The sequence below is a fragment of the Bos javanicus genome, chromosome 1 (assembly GCF_032452875.1).
Source record: "Bos javanicus breed banteng chromosome 1, ARS-OSU_banteng_1.0, whole genome shotgun sequence".
NCBI lineage: Eukaryota > Metazoa > Chordata > Mammalia > Artiodactyla > Bovidae > Bos > Bos javanicus.
This window is the reverse complement of record NC_083868.1, coordinates 112,501,217-112,526,005: the sequence shown is the minus strand read 5'-3', so window position 1 is coordinate 112,526,005 and position 24,789 is coordinate 112,501,217. Positions and strand designations below refer to the sequence as shown.

Below are 24,789 nucleotides of genomic sequence, written 5' to 3'. Positions count from 1 at the left end.
GCTGAAGAATTTCACTAATTTGGAAACGCCAACTAAGGATTATTACTGTAGGTCCATTAGACTTGAGATTTCTGTAATTATCTATACAAGTTTTAAAGTCTAGGGTCAAACGAGGTGAAAAACTTTATGTAGCTGTACTCATGTTATGAAGCAATTAAAATCTTAATTGGGCATCAAAAAAACAGTGACTGCTATATAATTTAATTTAGATTCTTGGAGCTTTCAAAATGTTTTTTAGTGTTATTTGGAGTTACGGAAGGATGATTCTGTAGAAAGACATCAGCTTAAAGTTAGACCTAGGCTCTCTCTAAAGTCGTATTGATAACTTCAAGCATGTAATCACTCAATGCCTAGGTTTCCTTAAAATAAACATTATATGTCCTATTTATAGAGCAATGGGAAGATGTTGTAAGAAAGAAAAATAATTAAAACCTTCAGCATTGCTATTTACCAACAGTGTGACTTCACATACAGATTCCTTATCCTCAATTTCTTTAGCTCTAAAGTGGGGACTCAATTACTATGGCTCTAAAGTGGGCTTCCCTGTTGGCTCAGACGGTAAAGAATCTGCCTGCAATGCAGGAGACCTGAGTTTGATCCCTGGATTGGGAAGATCCCCTGGAGGAAGGCATGGCAACCCTCTCCAGTATTTTTGCCTGGAGAATCCCCACGGATGGAGGAACTTGGCGGGCTACAGACCATGGGGTCGCAAAGAGTCGGACATGACTGAGCGACTAAGCATACAAAGTGGGGACAAAAATATTGTTGCCATACTTCAGACTTAAAGTTTGAAGCAAATGCATGAAGTAAGTGCCTGGTGCCTAACACATGTCAAACATTGACTTTTTATTGTTATTATGACATGCGCATCTTTGGCTGAACCTTAATTAAAATCCTATAGTTCATATTTTACCTATAAATTTGACAGTGAGTTTATCTGTAAATCTGATAGCAAATGTATTCCAGGTTAACTATGTATAGCTTGTGTCTGTGTGTATGTGGGTATGGAGCCTGTGGAGGCGTGGTTGTAGTGTATGTTTGTGCCTATGCATTCAAGGTAAATGGTACAGTGGTAACGAATCTGCCTGCCAATGCAGGAGATATGCCATACGCAGAATTCAGTCCCTGGTTTGGGAAGATCCCCTGAAGGAGGAAATGGCAACCCACCCCAGTATTCTTGCCTGGACAGAGGAGCCTGGCAGGCTACAGTGCCAGATGGGGTCACAAAGAGTCAGACATGACTGAGCACACATGCATGTCATATATGAAATATAATTTTAAACTAATTACTCTTCAAGCAAAAACACAAAAAGTAAATCTCCTTTCCTGGGAGTTTCAACTCTACAGAGAAAATTCACTATCTTGAAACTTTCTTCGAATCTACTTGTGTAAATCCACAGTTTCTGAACAGTGGTATAGAGGTGGCTTTTGGCACTGACCAGTTGGACTAGTGCAAGACTTGACTTTGGCTTAGCTTGAACTTACCCAGTGGTTGACAGGGAGTGTTGAACTAAATGATTAACTAGCAGTTCTTATTACATCTTGATTACACCTAGCATCAGGTATTCCTTCACCTGCTTCCCCTAACCTTTCTTTAACCAAGGTATCAGAAAAGCCATTTGAAACAGGGATTTCATTTAAAAGGGAGGATTGGATTTTGCAAGAATATGAACATTTGTAATGAAAACTGTTTGGTTTTATTAGCATTAGTCTGTGTGCTTGCTAATTTTCAGTCATTTTCTCTTTACGAATGGTCCCCCGGATTCTAGTTTCTACATTGCTGCCTTCTGAATGGAGTCCTTTGTGACCCGTTGTAATTACATTGCATTTTCCTTGTGTTCTTTCAAAACGTTCTGACTTTGCCTTGATTTTGGTTGGGAGATGGTGGGAGGAGGGTGGCAGCAGGGGAATGAGGTCAGCAGTACTTTCAGAATGTTGTCAAAGAAGATTTTTAAATTGTTAAAAATTGCCTAGTAAGTAATAGCAAGCTTTGTGGTTTGTTGCTGTTTAGTTGCTTAGTCATGTCCGACTCTTTGCAAGCCTTTGGACTGTAGCCCGCCAGGCTCCTCTGTCCATGGGATTTCCCAGGCAAGAATACTGGAGTGGGTTGCCATTTCCTTCTCCAGGGGATCTTTGCAACCCAGGGATTGAACCCGCATCTCTTGTGTCTCCTGCATCGACAGGTGGGTTCTTTACTACTGAGCCACCAGGGAAACCCGAGTATCAAGCTTGGTATGTGTTAATAAAGGAGACAGGATAGGAGGTTGAGTCAGAAATGAATGTCCTCTGGTCTTCACAGGAGTGTTTGCTCCTTGATGCCCAGCATTTCTCTGATGTCTTCTGGACACTTCCAAAATGGTCATAGACCAGGCTGATGACTATAGTAATTTTTAAGGTATCAAAATGAAAATGTCGTGTGGTTGGGAGCAAAAAACCAAGGGCATAAGCCGATTGAGAGAGAATAAGCTGAAAACAGTTTTGCTCATAACAGCTTTCTTAAACCTGATTTAAGCATGGAAAGAATAGTCAAGAGAATTTGCCACCAAGCTAGGAATGTTTCATATATGTTGTAAATAAATACATGGCTAGTCCATTTAAAATGTTCAACACTAAAACATATAGGGCCAGGAGTTTTTAATAATACAATAGTAACTGAGAAAGAAATGATTTGAGTCCATTTCCACTTAATATTGTTGCTTGTTTTGCACATTTTCCTGGATATTTTTTAAAAGCCTGAAAGAAAAAAATGGACAAAACTGTAGTTGACCCTAGTCATTTACAAATTTTCTATTTGCTAATTTGCCTATGGGTTAAAATTTATTTGTAACCTCCAAATCAGTCTTCACACTTTTGAGATCATTTATAGATTGATGAAACATTTCCGTCACCCGCATATGTCTACCCTTCTGATGTCCAATGAGATTGTAAACGAGGGTCCTTCTCTTGGTCTTTTTACCGCCACATGTTTCACATTTTTTATACTATTTGTTAATTATTTTATTGTTTAAAATGGTCCCCAGGACTAGTGCTGAAGTGCTATCTAGTGTTCCTAAGTGCAAGAAGGCTGTGATGTGCCTTACAGAGAAAAGACATGTGATACATAAGCTTCATTCAGGTATGAGTTGTAGTGCTGTTGACTTCAATGTTAATGAATCAATGATGTATATATTAAATCAGAAATTAAACAGGAACACATAAAATGAGGTTATGTATTGATCAGTTGATGAAAATGCTGTGTGATCAGAGGCTCATAGGAACCTAACCTTGCATTTACCAAGGGTCAATGCTTCAGAATTTTTTAAAATTCATTTTTATTGGAGAATAGTTGCTTTACAATTTCTGTTAGTTTCTATGTACAACAAAGTGAATCTGCTATACATATACATATATCCCCTCTTTTGTCAATTTCCTTCCCATTAAGGTCACCACAGAGCACTGAGTTCCCTGAGCTATAAGTATAAATATTTGTTAATTCAGTGTTACTGTTGACTTTAGAACAAATCCATCAAATAATAGATATTCACCCTATTCATCAGTTCAGTTCAGTTGAGTTCAGTTGCTCAGTCATGTCCGACTCTTTGCGACCTCAAGGACTACAGCACACTAGGCCTCCCTGTCCATCACCAACTCACAGGGTTTACCCAAACTCATGTCCATCAAGTCGGTGATGCTATCCAACCATCTCATCCTCTGTCATCCCCTTCTCCTCCCGCCTTCAATCTTTCCCAGCATTGGGTCTTTTCCAATGAGTCCGTTCTTTGCATCAGGTGGCCAAAATATTAGAGTTTCAGCTTCAGCATCAGTCCTTCCAATGAATATTCAAGACTGATCTCCTTTAGGATGGACTGGTTGGATCTCCTTGCAGTCCAAGGGACCCTCAAAAGTCTTTTCCAACACCACAGGTCAAAAATATCAATTCTTTGGCGCTCAGCTTTCTTTATAGTCCAACTCACACAGCTATGGAAAAACCATAGCTTTGACTAAACGGACCTTTGTTGACAAAGTAATGTCTCTGCTTTTTAATATGCTATCTAGGTTGGTCATAACTTTTCTTCAAAGGAGCAAGAGTCTTTTAATTTCATGGCTGCAGTCACCATCTGCAGTGATTTTGGAGCCCCAAAAGATAAAGTCTGCCACTGTTTCTCCATCTATTTGCCATGAAGTGATGGGACCAAATGCCATGATCTTCATTTTCTGAATGTTGAGCTTTAAGCCAACTTTTTCACTCTCCTCTTTCATTTTCATCAAGAGGCTCTTTAGTTCTTCTTCACTTTCTGCCATAAGGATGATGTCATCTGCATATCTGAGGTTATTGATATTTCTTCTGGCAATCCTGATTCTGGCTTGTGCTTGCTCCAGCCCAGCGTTTCTCATTATGTACTCTGCATATAAGTTAAATAAGCAGGGTGACAGTATACAGCCTTAACGTACTCCTTTCCCTATTTGGAACCAGTCTATTTGGAACACTATTTGGAACAGTATGGTTCACATACTGTTGAAGCCTGGCTTGGAGAATTTCGAGCATTACTTTACTAGTATGTAGGAACCGTGAACTTCCAGATGTTCAAGCTGGTTTTAGAAAAGACAGAGGAACCAGAGATCAAATTGCCAACATCTGCTGGATCATTGAAAAAGCAAGAGAGTTCCAGAAAAGCATCTATTTCTGCTTTATTGACTATGCCAAAGCCTTTGTGTGGATCACAGCAAACTCTGGAAAATTCTGAAGGAGATGGGAATACCAGACCACCTGACCTTCCCCTTGAGAAATCTGTATGCAGGTCAGGAAGCAACAGTTAGAACTGGACATGGAACAACAGACTGGTTCCAAATAGGAAAAGGAGTACATCGAGGCTGTGTATTGTCACCCTGCTTATTTAACTTATATGCAGACCACATCATGAGGAACGTTGGGCTGGAAGAAGCACAAGCTGGAATCAAGATTGCCAGGAGAAATCTCAATAACCTCAGATATGCAGATGACACCACTCTTATGGCAGAAAGTGAAGAATAGCTAAAGAGCCTCTTGATGAAAATGAAAGAGGAGAGTGAAAAAGTTGGCTTAAAGCTCAACATTCAGAAAACTAAGATCATGGCATCTGGTCCCATCACTTCATGGCAAATAGATAGGCAAACAGTGGAAACAGTGGCAGACTTTATTTTGGGGGCTTCAAAATCACTGCAGATGGTGATTGCAGCCATGAAATTAAAAGATGCTTGCTCCTTTGAAGAAAAGTTATGACCAACCTAGATAGCATATTAAAAAGCAGAGACATTACTTTGTCAACAAAGGTCTGTCTAGTCAAGGCTGTTGTTTTTCCAGTAGTCATGTATGGTTGTGAGAGTTGGACTGTGAAGAAAGCTGAGCACCAAAGAATTGATCCTTTTGAACTGTGATGTTGGAGAAGACTTTTGAGAGTTCCTTGGACTGCAAGGAGATCCAACGAGTCCATCCTAAAAGAGATCAGTCCTGCATGTTCACTGGAAGGACTGATGTTGAAGCTGAAACTCCAATACTTTGGCCACCTGATGCGAAGAACTGACTCATTGTAAAAGACCCTGATGCTGGGAAAGATTGAAGGTGGGAGGAGAAGGGGATGACAGAGGGATGAGATGGTTGGATGGTATCACCGACTTGATGGACATGAGTTTGGGTAAACCCTGGGAGTTGGTGATGGACAGGGAGGCCTGGCGTGCTGCAGTCCATGGGGTCGCAAACAGTCGGACACGACTGAGCCACTTAACTGAACTGACTGAGATGACTGCAATTGTACGGTAGTTTGAGCATTCTTAGGCATTACCTTTCTTTGGGATTGGAATGAAAACTGACCTTTTCCAGCCCTGTGGCCTCTGCTGAGTTTTCCAAATTTGCTGGCATGTTGAGTGCAGCACTTTCACAGCATCATCTTTTAGAATTTGAAATACTCAACTGGAATTCCATCACTTCCACTAGCTTTGATCGTAGTGATGCTTCCTAAGGCCCACTTCACTTCTCATTCCAGGATGTCTGACCCTAGGTGAGTGATCATATCATCGTGATTATCTGGGTCATGAAGATCTTTTTGTATAGTTCTTCTGTGTATTCTTGCCATTTATTCTTAATATCTTCTGCTTCTCTTAGGTCCATACCATTTCTGTCCTTTATTGTGCCCATCTTTGGATGAAATATTCCCTTGGTATCTCTAATCTTCTTGAAGAAATCTCTAGTCTTTCCCATTCTATTATTTTTCTCTATTTCTTTGCACTGATCACTGAGGAAGGCTTTCTTATCTCTCCTTGCTATTCTTTGGAACTCCGCATTCAATTGGGTATATCTTTCTTTTTCTTCTTTGCCTTTAGCTTATCTTCTTTTCATAGCTACTTGTAAGGCCTCCTCAGACCCCCATTTTGCCTTTTTGCATTTCTTTTTCTTGGGGATGGTTTGGTCACTGCCTCTTGTACAATGTCATGAACCTCTGTCCATAGTTCATCAGGCACTCTGTCTATCAGATCTAATCCCTTGAATCTATTTCTCACTTCCACTGTATAATCAATAAGGGATTTGATTTAGGTCATACCTGAATGTTTTAGTGGTTTTCCCTACTTTCTTCAGTTTAAGTCTGAACCCTATTCATAATTCCTGTTAATTCATTTGCACGGGAATGTATCAGTGATCTACTAAGTAAAGATCAACATTAAAGAAAATTAAACTTACAACAAAGTGCCACAGCACAAAGCTTCTTGCTATCCAGTGGCAATCATTTATTTCAGATTACATTATGTTCCTGAGAGTCTTCCTAGGAGCACTTGAGACATGCAGAAGTCTCTTTAAAATACACATATAGATTCATACACACAGGACCAGAAAACTGGCCTCTATGGAATGTACATGTATAAACTTAGAAATCTTTCTTTTGATAGTGCCCCAAATTCCATTTTCACTCAGCAAACCATTGATGTTATTTGAAAGCGTGGCATATAGATAAAACAGGGGGATCCTAAAACACTGGAAGCTATTGGCATTCAAAGGCAGATCATGGATTGCCCCTTCTTGAGGTAGACCAGTAGCTGGTTTCCAGTGAAGCTAGAATTCCACCATGCCTAATCATGTCTGATAACTAGTGGAGTGGTTGTGTCTTGGGTCTGTTTGCTGAGAGGGTCAGGGTCCTCCCGAGATAGATAGAGCTCATCTCAGAGGAATAAAAGTCAAGCTCAACAGAAATGTCTGTTGAAGAAAATCTTTCCCATCAGAGAAGTGATTCTGTATGCAGTCCAGTTTTTGCTGTTTTGGCCCTCCTCCCAAACCAGGCCCACTGGTCCTTGTGGTTCTTGGTAGAGGAAGACATGGAGATAAAATCAAGAGAGCTCCTCACCTGGAGGGGCCATGAGCCCTCTTGGGACTCCCCTAAGACAGTGACTGATGGAAGAGAGCATATTCCTTGCACCAGAGGTTGTGGATGGGATCCAGGAAAGGAGGCTGTGGAGGCAAAGCGAGTATAGTGGAGGGCTAAGGAGAGTGGGCTTGTACAGAAGACACTTGTGTGGTTCCTTGCCATACTGTGCCAGGGACTCGGAAAGGATCAATGTACTTAGAAATATGGGTTGTCATGACACGAGCCCATTCACACTTACAGGCTGGAAAGGCGAGAAGGAATAGGCCTGATCCATCCAAGTATGCCTGGAGTAGGAAAGGGCAACCCACTCCAGTATTCTTCCCTTGAAAGTTTCATTGATTGCAGAGCCTGACAGGCTAGAGTCCATGGGTCAGTCAGGTCGCAAAAAGTTGGACACAACTGAGCACACACACATACATCTAAGCATAGTACTGTTTTTACTTGCTGATACTGAGTTCTCTTGTTTTCATTTTCCATGTTTCTCTATTGTCTAATCTGATAGTTCTTCCCTTGGATGGACATTAAAATCACTCAGGAAGCATTAAAAGATGCTGGAACCACCTCAAAGGTTTTGATTGATCAGGGATCTATCCTTGATCCTTGGCATCTTTATGTTTAAAAGGCTTCTAAGGTGATTCACATGGTTAACCACAGTTGAAAGTTGTTGCTGTTAAATATATCATGGAAAATCTTCACTCTCCATCATCCGTCCTGCTCTATCTAGAGGAGGGTTAGGCAAGACCCCTGCTACGTGTCCACCTCAAGAAGAGCTCTCCTGGGTGTGCCTCTGTCTGCTTGTTACCCTGTGAAGAATTCATCTGTTTCTTTCCCTGTCCTTCTTCCTGGCCCCTACAGACTCCAAATTCTGATGCCTTTTCCTTCCTTGGACTCTGCACTAGTTTCTGGTGATGAGCTCAACACTGAGGGGAGGAAAGGAAGTAAAGAAGAGGGCAGGGCAAGGGGAGAATAAAGGGTAATTGGGAAGAAGTGGAGGAGGAGAGAGGGATGGAGCACACTCACTGCTTCTCACACACTCCGGCTATGGCCAGAGTGTGGAGGGAAGAGTGTGAGCAGGGAGCCACACACACCCAAGTGGAAGTTCTGGGTCTCCATTACTTACTAGCTTCTGGATCTTGGGGAAGCTACTTTTTTGGCTTGTTTTCTTTTTGGCTGCCCCGGGTCTTCCTTGTGGTACACAGGCTTTCTCTAGTTGCAGTGCACAGGTTTCTCTAGTTGTGGATCACAAGTTCTACAGTGTGTGGGCTTCAGTAGTTGCGGTGTCTTGAGTGAGGGCTTAGTTGCTTTGCATCATGTGGGATCTTACTTCCCTGACCAGAGATCAAACCTGTGTCCGCTGCATTGGAAGGCAAATTCTTAACCACTGGACTACCAGGGAAGTCCAGGAACTACTTAGTCTTTTACAGCTAAAAAGTGGGGAAGCTCAGGGATTCAAAACAAGCCTGACTGATTTAAGAACTCTAAACATTTTCTCAGCTTATGTAGCATCTTCTAATCCATACCCATACAATAGGGCCTGGTAATGAATACAGCAATTAATAATGTCCCAGATGGTAGTTGAGCTTGTTTTTAAATTCCTATGGTCAAATACATTGGGCAAATGTTACAAAAAGATTAGTTGGAGAAAAAAACGGTGTGCCATTTATTATCAGCCTAGAACATTCAGAATTGTCATTCATGAGAAATAAGCTCATTATTAATAAAAGATTACTTTTCTTGTCTTTATGTGACTATTTTCTTAAATTAAAAATAAACTCTTTTCTTATTGTAAAAGCAAAGCATGTTTATCTAATACAAACTGGAAAATAGAGATAAGCAAATAACACAAAATTAAACACACTCATAATCTCTCTACCCAGATACAATTGCTCTAAAGACCTTTTAGACTTCCTCTGTTTTTATGCAGATTTTCAAAAAGTCATAATATACACTTTCTTTTACCTTTATAAACATCTGGTCAACAGCATTTTGTGTCAATACACTGGTATTTACTACATCATTTTTGTGTCTGCTTATGAAGGTAAAATAATTTTGTTTGTTTTTAAACCACATTTGTTTACTCAGAAGTCAGAAACTCACAGATTCGGAAACATCTGAAGAGCCCCAGGTGTGGCTTTGTGGAGAGGTTGAGTAATTCAAAACAAAGTGCAAAATATAAAAACAATTACAGTCAGTTTGACAGTGGTGTGTCTGTTTCCTATGGCCCTCCTACCCCTGAGTCTACCGCTGACTTCAAAGGAAAGCCAGCACAGAGGAGGTCCAGAGGATAAGGTGCAAAACGAGAATCAAAACCCACGATAAGAGATTAAAGGAAGGTTGATCAAAGCCCCAGCATGAAAGTGCTAGCCCATGACTTGCCTTGGCCCATGGCCCCAAAATATTCATCAGAACAGAACTTTCTTTGATGTGATTGGAAGCTCCTGCGCTCCGATGAGCTCTCTGGTCAAAGGGAAACTTTAAAAGTGGCACAGAAAGGGTTGGCAGAGGTTCTCTCTCTCTCTCTCTCTTTCTCTCTCTCTCGTCTGCACATACCTCACAAATTGCTTGAATGCTGCTTCTTTGGTTTGTTGTCCAGATGTAAGTAGTTTCACTGTGTATCAAGTGAGGAATTCAACCTAAGATGGGAAGGATCGTCTTTTTCGTGGTGGGAGGTGAGGCTGTGTGAACGTGGCGTGTATTTGCACTCATGAATGTGGGACTTCAGCCACTGCTCCTCCTTTTCATTCAGGGTGGGTCAGTATGTGTTCGATGCCCTCCTAACTAGGAGTCTATGGCTCTTTGTGGTGTTAGGATAGAAGCCATCTATTTCCTCCGAGAATAGAAGAAAGTAGAAGTGCTTTCAAAATGGTGGTTGCCTTTACAACATTCAGCTTACACTTTTTAAAGTCTGTTGAAAGACAAGAGTTGTATAAAATTGCTAAAAAATGTGTGCTGAGAATGTCTTTAGCTAGTAGTCCTTTCAGGTTCCAGTTTTCTGGCTTTTCACTTTACATAATAATCTTCTATTATTTAGGGTCTTTATTTTTATTTCCCCTGTCATCATATCTTCATTTCCTTAAAACTTTAAGAGATTTTCATTTTCTTTCTACCTTTTTAGGATCTATTTCTTAATCTTTACCTGAGGTTTCAAGTTAGAGTTTTTACTGACAAGTCTTGATCAAGCACAATCTTAGGCTCTGAGAGAAAACTGGAAATTGTATCTCTACCTTTGTGGGAACCACAATCCAGGTGAAGAGGCAATGGGTTTTCCAACAGAAAAATGAATGTCAGCCAGTATGGGCTTTGTAGGGACAGTCCTTCATGAAGAAAAAGGATTTGAACTGAGCCTTGAACAAGCCTGAAATTTCTGAATGTGAGAAAATAAAAAAGGATATTTTGACAAGGGTTGAGGCAACAGAGTCAAAGTTACAGAAATGGAGAACTGTAAGATGTTCCATAGCATAAAATGAATACATTCATTTACTTGGGGCAGATGGCTCATGTAAGAAAGTGATGAGAGAAGCTTCACTAGGTATGTTAAGGTTAGAATATACTATGAATCTGGATTTTATTATGAATGCGAGAGGACTGAATACTTTGTAGTGGAATATTGAATAGTTTGGAGTGGAAATATTGAATACTTTGGAGTGGAAAATGGCATACTGAAATGCTAGGATGGTGTGAATCCAATTGACACACAGGATGGATGGCATGGGGAGAGGCCTGGGGCCATACTTTGGTGAAAGGGCATGAATAGAGCCTTAGAGACGAAGGCCCAAGAAAGAATGGAAACAGTGGGAACTGGAAGTATGGGACTGACCCTGGAGGCTGTGAAATGAGAACTGGTCTGACCTGCAGGAACTAGGGAAGGAGATGTGTAGGAGGAACAAGTAAAGGGACTCATTGATGATTCAGTAATGTCATCATACAAACTTAACGCATTTTACTGAACATTCCAGGTGACAGGAATACAAAGAGGTTGAGTTCATCAACAGAATGGTTAGGAAGACTCAGCAGGTATTTATATGAGAAATTCAAAATAGCCTAATCTAGAGCATTTAAGACTGAGTGAGACAGTGACCTCCCAGGAGTTCAGAGAAAGAAATTTTCTCTATGGTTTGGAAGAGATGGGACAGAAGCTGAACCTTGAATAGTGGGTAGAATTTGGAAAGAATGGGAGAAGTTGAAAGGGTCAAGTTTCTACTCAGCCATAAAAAGGAACAAAACTGGGCCATTTGCAGAGACATGGGTAGACCTTGAGCATGTCATACAGTGGGAAGTAAGTCAGAAGGAGGAAAAAAAAATCGTATATTAACACATGTATGTGGAATCTAGGAAAAATGGTACAGATGAACCTATTTGCAAAGCAGAAATAAAGACGCAAACATACAGATACAAAAGCAAGGAAAGAGAAGGTGGGATGAACTGGGAGACTGGGATTGACATGTATATGCTACTATGTATAAAATAACTAACTAACAGGAACCTACTGTATGGCACAGGGAACTCCACTCGTTGCTCTGTGGTGACAAAGAGGGAATATATATTTATGTATAGCTGATTCACTTTGCTGTACAGGAGAAACTAACACAACATTACAAAGGAACTGTACTCCAATAAAACTGTTTTTTAAAAAAGGGTGGAGTGAGGAGGAGAGAAACAAAGATGCAGGGTAGAGAAGCACAGGAGTGTTTGTGGTCCTTGCGGCAAAACCCACCTGGCCAAAGTACAGTGTTTTTGTGAAAACGCAGGGAGGAAAAAAGAGAGAAGGTAGAGACTTTACATTAGCCAAGTTAAAGAGTCGTAATTTAACCTGGGCAGTGTCAAGCCACTGACATTTTTGAGCAAGGGAGTAGCTAGAGCAAAAGGGTCTTTGGGGAAGTTTAACCTGTGAAAGATACACAACATATGTATACAAGTAGAGAGATAATACTATGAATAGCAAGAGGAGTAGTTGGGTGACGTCTAGTCAAAAGGGAGGAACATGTAAACTAGGTTGACACTGATTATCTAGAGTATAGATTGAAAGAGGCAGAAGAGTTACGATAGCCCAAGGGAGAGCATGAAACACAGAATTCTACTCAAGATTTCAAACCTGGGAGGCTGTGATAACAATTGTACCACATGCCAAAGTACAAACATCCAGAGCGGACTGGTTTGGAGGTGACCCACAGAGTTTAGTCTTAAAGAGATGGAGACTGAGATGACAGTCAGGCAAACACGTCCAAAAGTGGTCAGAAGCGGGGGCTCGAGGCTCAGCGGGAAGACAGATTAACCATTCCAAGCTGGAAAAATCCACACAGCTCAGCAGTTCTTTAAAAGTGTTTAATTAATTTATTCAGAAGGCAAAGTATTTTCAAAAGCTCACTTGAGAACTTATACTCTCTTGATGCAGATGAATTCTCAATTGCTCTTTTGTTTTCCTTGCAAAACAGTTCAACTTGTTTGAGAAAGAATGTGGGGAGGGCAATGGTAGGGTTTTCTCACTGTTCCAGGTGTAGAAATTGTGAGCACAAGAGTCCTGTACATAATATAGTATTTTTCTCTTCATAGATCTTCTCTTTATCTATCTTTCTATTAATTGAGACACCTAGTACAGTCAGTGTTTTGCACATTTTAAATACTCAACATTAGTTGATTTGTTTTTTTCATCATAATTCTCAAAGATAAAATCATGGATGAAAGAAAAACTAACAAGCTTACAGCTAATTTTATAATGACAGACTCTACATAAACAAATGCAAATTGGATATCCGGTATGAATTGCAGAAATATTGTAAGCAGAGTCCAAGAAGTATTAACTGTAGCTTCAGATCTTTACTGAAACAATAAAATCCCTTAACAATCCCACATACCGTAGAGCCTCCTAGATGTTCAAAGGTCACAGCACCTTGAAGAACAAAGTCAACAGCCAAAGTTATCAGAGTGCAGAGTGACTCCAGGCCCAGGACAGCTAAGGCAGGCCTGCATTTTCTCTTTCATCTGAGGTAGAAACTAGCGAGACACTTGGTTATTTAAAGAAAGAGATAAGATGGAGGACAGGAGGACCCAGACCTCTTAAGAATAAAACCAACCCACTACAGTAAAGGAAGAAGAAGTATACACACGTACTATTCATCATTCAACCTAAGTCCACAGTTCCACAAGTAAAAAGAAGAGCATTAGTCCAGTTGACTTGATCATAAAGAAGTAACATGTCTCTTTTTCTTCCCCCCTTCCAAACTACTTACGAAACAAACCCTTCACTTTATCTCATCCTTTCTCTGGTCTTTCAGCCGCTCGACTGATCCAGAACATGGATGCCACTGTTGAGCCTTGTACAGACTTTTTCAAATATGCTTGCGGAGGCTGGTTGAAACGTAACGTCATTCCGGAGACCAGCTCTCGTTACAGTAACTTTGACATTTTAAGAGATGAATTAGAAGTCGTTTTGAAAGGTTAGTGAAGTTTAAGTCTATGTATCAAAGATTTCTGTCTTAATATATCCATTTTAAGGCCTTCCCAGGTGGCTCAGTGGTAGAGAATCTGCCTGCCAGTGCAGGAGATGTGAGTTCGGTCCCCCGGGTCAGGAAGATACCCTGAAGAAGGAAATGGCAATCTGCTCCATTATTCTTGCCTGGGAAATCCCATGGACAGAAGAGCCTGGTGGGCCATAGTCTATGGGGTCACAAAAGGGTCAGGCACAACTTAGCAACTAAATAACATCCATTTTCAAGATTTTACTTGGGAATGTAAAAGCCATTACAGGGAGTGTCACACAAAATTAAAAGTTGATAATCCCTCCAAGTTTTGTGGACCATTGCTGAGTCACTCTAAGGATGGAAGACACTAAAATGAATATGTTGACATCTCAGCATTCCTGCTTTCATTTGAATATAACATGATAAATGCTCTATTATCCATGAAGGTGGTATCTATGCATTTTACAGGAGAAATTAAATGATTGCCACTAAACAGGACATGCATGTTTACCCTGGCCCTGTGTTGAAGTTGCTGTAAGATAGTACCAAGATTTGCCTTCCCAGACTAGGTATATCTGTTCTAATCCAGATATAATCAAGACACTCTGCCCGGGAAGCTGAGGAAGTTGTGTCTAGTCCATTGTTATCCTACATTCTGTGTTCTTGTTTAGAATACTTTGTAAAAATCAAAACTTTTTTTTTTTTTTTTACTATTTTTTAATATCCAAGCAAGTAGAACATTTCATTTGGAGCATGAACAGTATGATCACACAAAAATAATTACCCTCCAACCATCAAGAAGACTATCATATTAAATTACAAATTCCAAAACAAATTTGTTTTCTTTTTAATCTCAATATCAGAAAAAGTAACTTCTGTATGGCAGAGCAGTACAGATCACTGTTCACCAGAAACTAATAATCTAGTCAAAAAGACTTTCATCTAAGTTGGCTAATGAAAGTAACTCCTCCTTCTACACTAGGAATAATGATCTGATAAGGAGTTTGGTTTTTCTCATAGGGTTTTGGAATGGGAGAGGTATGAACACATACAAGTTTTTTGTTTTTTTTTTTAAACCAAACTTGCATTGAAAATGTTATTTAGAGCTGCAAATGAACAATTATACTGATGCATTTTACCAACACTCCATTTCAGATGTCCTTCAGGAACCCAAAACTGAAGATATAATAGCAGTGCAGAAAGCAAAAATGCTATATAGATCTTGTATAAATGAAAGTAAGTGCTCTTTATTTTATTTTACTAGGAGTATGCCAAAATATGTATATACTTCATAATATATTTATATTCATTATTTTTAAAAGCTGCTATTGAGAGCAGAGGCGGGGAACCTCTACTTAGACTGTTGCCAGATATATATGATTGGCCAGTGGCGCTAGAAAACTGGGAGCAAAAATATGGTAAGACAGTCTTCCCTTTAAAAAAATTATTTCTGTATAAAATCTGTTATTATTATACTATAGTATCATATTAATGCATCAAGCATCTAATGATATACTTCACCTTTCATTTCTTTAGGTTCTTCTTGGACAGCTGAGAAATCTATTGCACAACTGAATTCTAAATATGGAAAAAAAGTCATTATTAATTTTTTTGTTGGCACTGATGATAAAAACTCTACGAATCATATAATTCATGTAAGTTTGTATGGCCAACAGCCAGAGTTATCTTTAACGTGATAAAACATTCACATGCATTGTTGTTATTGATATTTAGAAAAAATAAGGCTTATTCTTATTTGACTTGTAGGAACAAAGTGGTAATAAATTCAAGGACAGATACCTGGCTTTCCAATTTTGAAACTGTTTTCTTGATGCTATGTTTTAGACATTCAACTCTCCTTTCTGCTATCTTTGTTTAGATAAGAAATGAAAGACTTTAGGTCTCTCCTATTTAGAAAAGGGGCTTCACTGGTGGCTCAGTGGTAAAGAACCCACCCGCTAATACAGGAAACTTGAGTTTGATCCCTGGGGCAGGAATATCCCCTGGAGGAGGGCATGGCAGCCCACTCCAATATTCTTGACTCACGGAATCCCAGGGGCAGAGGAGCCTGGTGGGCTACAGTCCACGGAGTCACAAAGAGTTAGACACAACTTAGTGACTAAACAATAACAATTTAGAAAAAGCACTTGATTTCTCTATACGTTCATGAAAGGAGCATGGTCTTGTTTATATAAGTAATATGGGTTGGAAATCAGAAAGTCCTAATTGACTCCAAAAAGATCATAAAAATGGGATACTACTACTACTACTACTACTACTAAGTCGCTTCAGTCGTGTCCGACTCTGTGGGACCCCATGGACTGCAGCCTACCAGGCTTCTCTGTCCATGGGATTCTCCAGGCAAGAACACTGGAGTGGGTTGCCATTTCCTTCTCCTATGCATGAAAGTGGAAAGTGAAAGTGAAGTCGCTCAGTCGTGTCTGAGTCTTAGCGACCCATGGACTGCAGCCTATCAGGCTCCTCCATCCATGGGATTTTCCAGGCAACAGTAGTGGAGTGGGGTGCCATTGCCTTCTCCCAAAAATGGGATATTGAACATAATTTTGATGCTTGCTACATCTGTACTTTTTTTTTTTTTCCCAGTTAAGGTAAGCAAAATGTCATTCTTCTTAAAGGGCTTGATAGAAGCAAGGTCCGATGCTGTAAAGAGCAATATTGCATAGGAACCTGGAATGTCAGGTCCATGAATCAAGGCAAATTGGAAGTGGTCAAACAAGAGATGGCAAGAGTGAATGTTGACATTCTAGGAATCAGCGAACTGAAATAGACTGGAATGGGTGAATTTAACTCAGATGACCATTATATCTACTACTGCGGGCAGGAATCCCTCAGAAGAAATGGAGTGGCCATCATGGTCAACAAAAGAGTCCGAAATGCAGTACTTGGATGCAATCTCAAAAATGACAGAATGATATCTGTTCGTTTCTAAGGCAAACCATTCAATATCACAGTAATCCAAGTCTATGCCCCAACCAGTAATGCTGAAGAAGCTGAAGTTGAATGGTTCTATGAAGACCTACAAGACCTTTTAGAACTAACACCCAAAAAAGATGTCCTTTTCATTATAGGGGACTGGGATGCAAAAGTAGGAAGTCAAGAAACACCTGGAGTAACAGGCAAATTTGGCCTTGGAATACGGAATGAAGCAGGGCAAAGACTAATAGAGTTTTGCCAAGAAAATGCACTGGTCATAACAAACACCCTCTTCCAACAACACAAGAGAAGACTCTATACATGGACATCACCAGATGGTCAACACCGAAATCAGATTGATTATATTCTTTGCAGCCAAAGACGGAGAAGCTCTATACATCAGCAAAAACAAGACCAGGAGCTGACTGTGGCTCAGACCATGAACTCCTTATTGCCAAATTCAGACTTAAATTGAATAAAGTAGGGAAAACCACTAGACCATGCAGGTATGACCTAAATCAAATCCCTTATGATTATACAGTGGAAGTGAGAAATAGATTTAAGGGCCTAGATCTGATAGATAGAATGCCTGATGAACTGTGGAATGAGGTTCATGACATTGTACAGGAGACAGGGATCAAGACCATTCCCATGGAAAAAAAATGCAAAAAAGCAAAATGGCTGTCTGGGGAGGCCTTACAAATAGCTGTGAAAAGAAGAGAAGCAAAAAGCAAAGGAGAAAAGGAAAGATATAAACATCTGAATGCAGAGTTCCAAAGAATAGCAAGAAGAGATAAGAAAGCCTTCTTCAGCGATCAATGCAAAGAAATAGAGGAAAACAACAGAATGGGAAGACTAGGGATCTCTTCAAGAAAATCAGAGATACCAAAGGAACATTTCATGCAAAGATGAGCTTGATAAAGGATAGAAATGGTATGGACCTAACAGAAGCAGAAGATATTAAGAAGAGATGGCAAGAATACACAGAACTGTACCAAAAAGATCTTCATGACCCAGATAATCATGACGGTGTGATCACTGACCTAGAGCCAGACATGCTGGAATGAGAAGTGAAGTGGGCCTTAGAAAGCATCACTACGAACAAAGCTAGTGGAGGTAATGGAATTCCAGTTGAGCTATTTCAAATCCTAAAAGATGATGCTGTGAAAGTGCTGCACTCAATACGCCAGCAAATTTAGAAAACTCAGCAGTGGCCACAGGACTGGAAAAGGTCAGTTTTCATTCCAATCCCAAAGAAAGGCAATGCCAAAGAATGCTCAAACTACCGCACAATTGCACTCATCTCACAGGCTAGTAAAGTAATGCTCAAAATTCTCCAAGCCAGGCTTCAGCAATACGTGAACCTTGAACTTCCTGATGTTCAAGCTGGTTTTAGAAAAGGCAGAGGAACCAGAGATCAAATTGCCAACATCCGCTGGATCATAGAAAAAGCAAGAGAGTTCCAGAAAAACATCTATTTCTGCTTTATTGACTATGCCAAAGCCTTTGACGGTGTGGATCACAATAAACTGTGGAAAATTCTGAAAGAGATGGGAATACCAGACCACCTGGTCTGCCTCTTGAGAAATTTGTATGCAGGTCAGGAAGCAACAGTTAGAACTGGACATGGAACAACAGACTGGTTCCAAATAGGAAAAGGAATACGTCAAGGCTGTATATTGTCACCTTGCTTATTTAACATATATGCAGAGTACATCATGAGAAATGCTGGACTGGAAGAAACACAAGCTGGAATCCAGATTGCCGGGAGAAATATCAATAACCTCAGATATGCAGATGACACCACCCTTATGGCAGAAAGTGAAGAGGAACTCAAAAGCCTCTTGATGAAAGTGAAAGTGGAGAGTGAAAAAGTTGGCTTAAAGCTCAACATTCAGAAAACGAAGATCATGGCATCCGGTCCCACCACTTCATGGGAAATAGATGGGGAAACAGTGGTAATTGTGTCAGACTTTATTTTTCTGGGCTCCAAAATCACTACAGATGGTGACTGCAGCCAAGAAATTAAAAGACGCTTACTCCTTGCAAGGAAAGTTATGACCAACCTAGATAGCATATTCAAAAGCAGAGACATTACTTTGCCAACAAAGGTCCATCTAGTCAAGGCTATGGTTTTTCCTGTGGTCATGTATGGATGTAAGAGTTGGACTGTGAAGAAGGCTGAGCGCCGAAGAATTGATGCTTTTGAACTGTGGTGTTGGAGAAGACTCTTGAGAGTCCCTTGGACTGCAGGGAGATCCAAGCAGTCCATTCTGAAGGAGATCAGCCCTGGGATTTCTTTGGAAGGAATGATGCTAAAGCTGAAACTCCAGTACTTTGGCCACCTCATGGGAAGAGTTGACTCATTGGAAAGACTGATGCTGGGAGGGATTGGGGGCAGGAGGAGAAGGGAACGACAGAGGATGAGGTGGCTGGATGGCATCACTGACTCGATGGACGTGAGTCTGAGTGAACTCCGGGAGTTGGTGATGGACAGGGAGGCCTGGCGTGCTGCAATTCATGGGGTTGCAAAGAGTCGGACATGACTGAGCGACTGATCTGATCTGATCTGATCTGAAGAATCACATAAGATGAGATTAGTACTTAATAAGTATGTTTGGAATGGAGTAAAACATTTACAGAGCTTTTCCTTAGTCTCCTGTAAAAGAAACTACCAAAAGTTACAGATCATAGAAGCTTATGTATGTCACCGTTATATAAATCCTTATGGTCATTTTTATTAAAACCATGAAAACAATTGAACCTGACTCTTGTCTGCAGTGGACCCTTTCTGTCTTCCTAGAGTCTCTCCTTTGGCTGTGGAATGCCAGCATCCTGCTTGATCACCATATGATGATTGCTAAGGAGGCTCAGAAGGTTAGAGAAGGAACAGGGCCCCTCCTGTGGGGATGTCTTCTGGCTCTTTCCCTGCCAGTCTTCTGCGTTCTGTTTCTTTTATATTGCCCTGTTTCTTTACACTGCTAGGATTCTCACTTCCACCCATAGTTTGCTTTACCCACTTACCGTGCAGCATGTAGGAGGGAATCTCACAAAGCTTCGAGGATGTCTAGGAGCTTTCATGAGGTATCCAGGGTGGAGTGGACGTGCTGGAGCAGAGATAGGTTACCTCTTTCATATGCTCAGCTGGCAGCTGGGTCTGCTGACCTCCTGAGCAGGGCAGCTCTGAAGAGGAGTCTCCTCTGTCCTCTTAGGGTGTTGTGTGTGTGTGTTACTTGCTCAGTCATGTCCGACTCTTTGTCACCTCATGGATTATAGCCCATGAGGCTCCTCTTCCATATGGATTCTCCAGGCAAGAATACTAACACATTCCCTTCTCCATGGAATCTTCCCGACCCAGGGATTGAACCCCGATCTCTTGCATTGCAGGCAGATTCTTTACCAACTGAGCTACCAAGGAAGCCCCCTCTTAGGGTACAGAGTCTCAAAAAAATCTCTGGCAAGATTTCTACTAGCTTAGAATTTCTTGAGTCACCATAGAGGTTTTCCACTTTTTTTTTTTTTTCCATTACAATTAAGGGTAGGGGCAAAAGAAAACATCCAGCAAGGGAGTATATTAGAAACTCAGGGACCTGAAATGTCCTATAAAAGTATAAAACTCCCCAGCCCTAGATTCTAATGTGTGTTTGTTTATCTCTCCCATTGTTATACAGTAAACTCTTTCCCCATATGGTTTTTGTGGGTTTAAGATTTCATTGGTTTCTCTCAAATATCTGTAATATGATCTTCCAGATTGTCTCACCTACCCATCAGTTTAACACTGAGAAGTATTATGGAAACCATTTCTTAATTGTATATTCATTCAGTGTTAGCTTGTTATATAGAGCAAGAACACTAAGATCTTGTTTACACATAGGTAGGCATGCTTATAATTTGTCAACTAAATATTTTCTTCTTTGTACATTTTTTATAGATTGACCAACCTCAACTTGGCCTGCCTTCCAGAGACTACTATGAATGCACTGCAGCATATAAAGAGGTAAAAACAAAAACAAAAAACCAACAAAACTAAACTACAGAATTAAAAACTTAACCCTCTATCTTCTTCACTCAGGCAGATACTGAAAATCATACATAATAGTGAGCTTCCTTTGACTGACTGAGTATTCTCAACAGAACAAATGAAGATCTTTTAAGAAACAAAGAAACTTGAAATTCCTTGTGTCTTGATTCTTAGTATTTAAGTCATGTGGCCCATTTTTAAAAGCCAATTTTATTTACTTATTTATTTTTACCTTTTAATTTTATATTGGAGTACAGCCCATTAACAATGTTGTGATAGTTTCGGATGAACAATGAAGGGGCTCAGCATACATGTGTTGTTGTTCAGTCACTAAGCCCTGTCCTTCCCTTTGTCACCCCATGAACTGCAACACACCAGGCTTCCCTGTCCCTCACTATCTCCCACAATTTGCCTAAACTCATGTCCATTGAGTCGATGATGCCTTCCAACTATCTCATCCTCTGTTGCACTCTTCTCCTGTCCTCAATCTTTTCCAGCATCAGGGTCTTTTCTAATGAGTCAGCTCTTCACATCAGGTAGCCAGAATATTGGAGCTTCAGCTTCAGCATCAGTCCTTCCAAGGAATATTCAGGGTTGATTTCCCTTAGGATTGACGGATTTGATCTTGTTGTCCAAGGGACTCCTAAGAGTCTTCTCTAGTACCACAGTTCAAAAACATCAATTCTTTGGTGCTTAGCTTTCATTATGGTCCAACTCTCACATCCGTACATGACCACTAGAAAAACCAGAACTTTGCCTATATGAACCTTTGTTGGCAAAATAATGTCTCTGTTTTTTAATACTCTGTTTAGGTTTGTCATAGCTTTTCTTCCAAGGAGCAAGCATCTTTTAATTTCATGGCTGCAGTCACAGTGATTTTGGAGCCCAGGAAAATAAAATCTGTTATGTTTCTACTTTTTTCCCATTTGTTTGACATGAAGTGATGGGACCAGATGCTATGATCTTCGGTTTTTGAATGTTAAGTTTTAAGCCAGTTTTTTTACTCTCCTCTTTCACCATCATTAGGAGGCTCTTTAGTTCTTCACTTTCTGCCATTAAAGTGGTGTCATCTGCATATCTGAGGTTGTTATCAACAACCATATCATGGTATATCCATTTTCCCTGAAAAGCCAATTTTAAATGTCTTTTTTTCTTTATAAATTCAAATGATTTAAAAATGAACAGATGAATCATAGTCTAGGTCAGTGCCAGTGAAGACCAGGGAATGGTCCAGTAAGTACATACATTGTGCTCGGCACCATTCTTTCTAGAGCCTTCCTATTTGACTTTCAGAGGGCTGCCCACATAGGGGCATTGGGTTAGACAATCCTTTGTGGCCACCTTCTGACTCTGTTCGTCACACCCCACAACACTGCTTCTTATTGTCTCACAGCCTTGCCTTGCTCAAGCTGGTGTTGGTGTGTACTTGCTTGTTGATATAAGGGAACCACAGAAGATGAACTTAGCAGAGTAGGGTATTAAGTATTTGGGGAAGGTTTTGGTTCCATAAATGTTTTCTTTCCTAATTTGAGGCTCAGAAGTAAGTTTAGTTACCTTTTATTCTAATGGATCAGAGGTGTTGTGGCTGAAATTACTTCTTAATTAAAATGATTAGCTCTATATGTTCATACTGAGTGTGCATTTTGCCTCATTATTAAGTTCAAAAGCCATGGAATAAATTCAGTATAAAGTAACTTTATGAGTGGCTACACAGCATTGAAATGAAGAAAAAGGTAAATATAAAAGTCCACAATTAATGTCATAGACAATCAAATGGGCGTGGGATATTTGAGTTCTTGACAATGCAGGTATCATGTGGGTTGCAGTTGTCTTTACAAGCTATCTAGCTGCTTCCTATTGCAGAGTTGAGGGTGATTGAAGAATTTTGGCTCATTACACTACCTTTTCATTGTTATTAACCGGAATGTTTTTCAAATTTAGGATTTTGTCCTAAAAACATACTATATTTATCCAACCTTATAAAGATGTGTGAGGACTTCCCTGGTGACTCAGTGGCAAAAAATTTGCCTGCCAATCCAGGAGATGTTGGTTCAGTCCCTGGTCCAGGATGATCCCCTGGAGAAGGAAATGGCTGCCCACTCCAGTATTCTTGCCTGGGAAATCCGGTGGACAGAGGAGCCTGGCCGGCTCCAGTCCATGGGGACTCAAAAGAGTCAGACGTGACTTAGCAACTAAACAGCAATAAAAAGGATACATATTTTTTGTATTTTAAATTCCTGATATCAAGGTATACCTGGCAGTCAGTGTATACACGTAATGTGATAAAGTTTCCTTTTTGCATTTTTTTTCTTTTGGAAAGGATCCTGTTGTTAAGAGGATGGTGTATATGTGCATTTTGTATTCAATATTGTCTCATAATTAATAGAATGTCATAATATAGGTCATAGGTTTGAGTCATAGAGAGACATTTTGTTTAACCTGTGGCTAATTTTTTAAAAATTTTATATTAGTTGCCAAGATTTTCTAAAAATTGAAGATTTTACTTGAGAATCCAGATCTCCTGATAAATTAGCAGAATTGGAAACCCTAGGCCTACATCCCCATGTAGTTATGGGACAGAGGTTTTTTATGGTTCTTGCTTCAGGTAGGGCCTTTGTTCTCCAGACTTGGGCAGTCCTCATCGAGATAATTCATTGATTTTTATTGACTTTGTGGTTCCTCTAGACATTTGAGTTTATAAATTAGTTGGGATCTTACTAAACTGTGGTAAAAAAGAGACTGAAAAAGCAAGAGAGTTCATTTCTGTCTCCGGAGAGGTAGGAAGCTCTCTTCATGGGAATGGCCAGGAGCACTGTTTTCTTTGACCTCTAATATCGACCTCCTCAAGTGTTTTATTTGTAGTCTGTTTGGTCAAAGTTGGTTGACCAGTGCCCTGTTCACATTTCAGTTCATAGGAAAAAGAAAAGAGGTAGTGATAGACAAGCAATTTCTTGTCATGGAAGTGATGCAGGAGTTGTATACATTTCATTGCTTAGAATATTGTCATGTGGACACAGCTAAGTATCAGTGAGGCCGAGAAATGTAGTGTTAAACAAGTGGCCATGTGTATGCCTTATTAAAATTTGGTTAATGGGAACAAGGTTCTATTACTGAAAAGAAGAGGAGCTCAGACCAAAGATATTTACATTTGGCAGTCTCTACTACCCATTGCATCCACTGGTCGGGAAAATACTTATAGTCAAAATATTTGTAGTCAAACAATGGAGTGGAGATTAAATCTGGAATTAGTAATGTGATTAGAGTTTATAAGTGAGAAATCCAAGGCCTAAAGGTTGTCAGTCTTTGTCAGAACGCTCAAACAATAGTAGAACCAGAGATAGAACTTTAGTCCCTATCTTCTGTTCCTTCCGTTACATCATTCCAACTTCCTAAGAGTAGTATTTCATAGTAGTAGAGTTCTTTAAGGGAACAAATGATGTAGAAAACTCAGTAGCACTAGCACTTTCAGCTAGGAAGTTATTAGCTCAAATTAGGTGCCCTCCCGTGATCTGGATAAGACAAGCAAACACACAGCATGCTGGGTGCCTTACCCCGCTTCCATAACTATGGCTATATGGTCACTGCACTCTTTCCCCCTAACCTCCGACCTCAGAATATGCTTCAGCTTAGTGCTCCAAGATCCAAGCAATGTGCTTCCAGTTGCAAGGAGTCTGCATATTATATGGAATTCTTTTTTTTTTTTTTAATGAGATGAAATTCTGTCATCCTGAAAATGGGTAATTGCTAGAACATTTCTGTACTCTTCCCATCTTAAAATCCATTCTTTTGGAGTGTTAGGGGGAGGGGGAAGAGTATATAACTATGGAGAAAATTCCAATTTTCTACCTATTTCCCTCATGATAATTGCTACTTTTTCCCAGTCATTACTACCTGTAATCCCTCACTTAGTTTCATCTGCATCCCCAGCCAGATATCAAATTAAAGTTCATTCTAGTTTTTCCACTACTCTGCAGTCTCTGAAAGAATTCAGTCCCTTCAAGTACTT

The 24,789-nt window shown here is 40.1% G+C and overlaps 1 protein-coding gene across 5 annotated transcripts in view; it reads left to right on the top strand.

Annotated features, from left to right (window-relative positions):
* Nucleotides 1-24,789, top strand: part of MME (membrane metalloendopeptidase) — a 116,855-nt gene that overhangs the window by 25,686 nt on the left and 66,380 nt on the right. For 4 of the 5 annotated variants that reach the window (XM_061417932.1, XM_061417949.1, XM_061417958.1 and 1 more), the window contains exons 4-8: nucleotides 13,643-13,804; nucleotides 14,984-15,064; nucleotides 15,151-15,246; nucleotides 15,365-15,483; nucleotides 20,694-20,759. In XM_061417932.1, coding sequence (XP_061273916.1) covers nucleotides 13,643-13,804; nucleotides 14,984-15,064; nucleotides 15,151-15,246; nucleotides 15,365-15,483; nucleotides 20,694-20,759 — 524 coding nt within the window. The remainder of the gene's footprint in view (nucleotides 1-13,642; nucleotides 13,805-14,983; nucleotides 15,065-15,150; nucleotides 15,247-15,364; nucleotides 15,484-20,693; nucleotides 20,760-24,789) is intronic. The other variant, XM_061417968.1, reaches the window with a different exon arrangement.